General features: G+C 43.2%; 2 protein-coding genes across 2 annotated transcripts; both read right to left on the bottom strand.

The window, feature by feature from the left end:
• Positions 1-2: 2 nt before the first annotated feature.
• On the bottom strand, positions 3-1,584 carry TERG_03594 (uncharacterized protein). Its single transcript, XM_047748122.1, has one exon. It carries the CDS (start codon positions 530-532, stop codon positions 11-13), a length of 522 nt encoding a protein of 173 aa, XP_047604098.1. The 5' UTR covers positions 533-1,584; the 3' UTR covers positions 3-10.
• An 18-nt stretch (positions 1,585-1,602) lies between these two features.
• TERG_03593 (uncharacterized protein) lies at positions 1,603-2,345 on the bottom strand (the record flags this gene model as incomplete). The annotated part of the gene is made up of 1 exon (XM_003236502.2): positions 1,603-2,345. The coding sequence occupies one exon, from the start codon at positions 2,343-2,345 to the stop codon at positions 1,974-1,976; it is 372 nt and encodes a 123-aa protein (XP_003236550.1). The 3' UTR covers positions 1,603-1,973.
• Positions 2,346-2,415: the final 70 nt, after the last annotated feature.

Below are 2,415 nucleotides of genomic sequence, written 5' to 3'. Positions count from 1 at the left end.
GTCCCGTTTTTCAAACACGCCAGCGGAACTGTTGTTTATCGTTGAACTCGTACCCACTAAGGTGTCGAAGTCGAAACCCCTTTTTCATCAATTCCTTGAACCAGATCGTGAAATCGTCCCCAGACATGTTTCTGCGCTCATCCCATTCGATGGCTTCTGTGTTGTTCTCCCATATACTGGCGTAGTGACGCTCACCGCCAAAGCTATACCCTTCCTCTAACACAGGCCGGAAGCCTTGAGTCTTCAGTTCTTCAAAGGTCCTGTTGAATTCATTGACGTTATAGCCGTAATTGGTGCGCCATGCAGGCGTATACTCAGGCTTCTCGAAGATGACGTTATATCTAGCTTCCCCGCCTGAGTTGGCATAAGCCGAGACATACGTCAGACGAAAGCCGGTGTCGGTCATTGTGCGCAGAGTGTTGGCATATTCCGTGGAACTAATGCTGCGGTAGAATTTCCACGGAGTGACTGCGCTGGCGACGGTGAAGAGGGACACTGCTGAAAGCAGAAGGGCAGTAAAGGAGATTTTCATTGTATTCTGGAGTGGTGCAATGATTTATATAAATCACCCTTGAGTGGTTGATATGTGATAGGAAGCGTACCATCCAGATCGAGGGGATTTACCTCGCCCTTAAATACCGCAATGGGCCCTGTGAGAGCAGCAGCAAGGAACTCATGACGTTCTCATTGAACTTCATTCCCCGCCTTCTTCCCAATCTCCGATGCATTTTGCTGACTATTACACTGGCAGTAGGCTGTTCCTACATTACATAGCAGCCAGAGGCTTAGCGTGGCTGTCCGCAGATTGGGGCTAGGCACCACAAGGATATAGTAATGCGACATGCAACATTTGTGATAAATATATACCCTGGTTATTTTTGCTGCCACGAGAATAGCAGAATATCCATGGCTTAGGCCAACAGGCGGTTCAGCATAGACCCCGCAGGTCTATATGAAGTACTGCCGCGGCCAAGTAAAAGTAGAAGACACATGGCTAACATAAAATGATCTCATAAGCGCTTTTACTCAACGTGGGTAACTAGATGGCCCGGCTACCCGCCCAAATAGGTAAAGGGACATTCTGCTATTGATCAGTAACAATTAGGATAAGGGGAAGGTTCTCAGCAAGGTGGTTGATAATCATAAATGAGCCATGTCCACCCCGGCAACTAGGGTATTCTTCAGGGATCCATGCAGGCTAGCAGATATTTCTGGATACCATCTCGTCTGGATGATGCATCAAATAACATGAACACACCCAACGTAAGTACTTCCGCATTTAATCCTCGTTAACCACCTAGTGTGCTCCCTTAGGAATACATAGCCGCTGTCGAACTGCAGGGGGCGGAATAATCATTAGTTATCTAAGCCTTCGCTTTATCTAGTTATAAGCTGCTTTCACACTTATGTGAGATAGGTGCATATTTTTGTTTCATCTCCAGTTAGGGGGCTAAAAAGGACCTGCGGCCTTTAATGTGTCGTTAATGGAACAAACACTATAATATCTATAAAGGGAAGACTACAATGCTCGAATAACGCAGTTACTAACATGTTACCTTTATATAAAAGGAATAATCTATTTATAAACTTTGTGTAATTAACTATGCAAAGTTAAGGTTGACTAGCCTAATTACCGAATTCATATATTTTAAAGTTTATTTCATTTACTTCTTCTGAGATTACTAATGCCAGACAAAATATAGAGATAGTATGTTATTGTAATATTACGTTTATCATTTTAGTAAGTTCTAGTCACTACTGAGCATTTGTAACATTTGCTCTGGGTTCTAGCTAATTATACCTTCTCTACGAGAACATAAAGCAAAAAAATACAGCCTTTGAATATTCAATACATACATATAGATAGTTATCCTTAAATACATAAATGTAGCTATGCAAAAATAATTATCCCTCCTAGGTTCAAAGCCAAAGTTGAAGACATTGCAAGGTGAAAAGAAAAATTTGCACTTCGGTTAAACTTCCAGATTTTCAATCAGGTCATCAATGAGTTTGTCGGCAGCTGCCTGAGTAGGTGGCTGTGTTACATCAACCCATGCTGTCGAGTACGTGTGGTGCGTTCCATTGGATTTTAACAGGTCTTTAAGTCCTTTAGTTTTGGCTTCTCGGTTGATTTGAAGGTGTATAGCCACTAAGTTGGGGTTATCCTTTCGGCGTTCTCCTGCGTCAAGCCGGATTTCCCAATGTCCGTTGTTCTTTGGCGTATCAGAGGGAAAAAGACGACGGCCTGGTGCATTGGGATCAAATGCAAGGATGCGTTTTGGCCCAGACTTGCTGGCCATTGCGGCATTGATCAAATTCCGAATCTTGTCCTTGAGGGCATTCATAATAGCGGGTGTGATCTCCAGTAAGTTAGTATTTCAAGTTAATTCCAATGAACCTGACCGGAAAAGTCTT

This window comes from Trichophyton rubrum (assembly GCF_000151425.1).
Source record: "Trichophyton rubrum CBS 118892 genomic scaffold supercont2.3, whole genome shotgun sequence".
In the NCBI taxonomy this organism is placed as follows: Eukaryota; Fungi; Ascomycota; class Eurotiomycetes; order Onygenales; family Arthrodermataceae; genus Trichophyton; species Trichophyton rubrum.
This window is presented reverse-complemented; position numbering and strand designations above follow the sequence as displayed.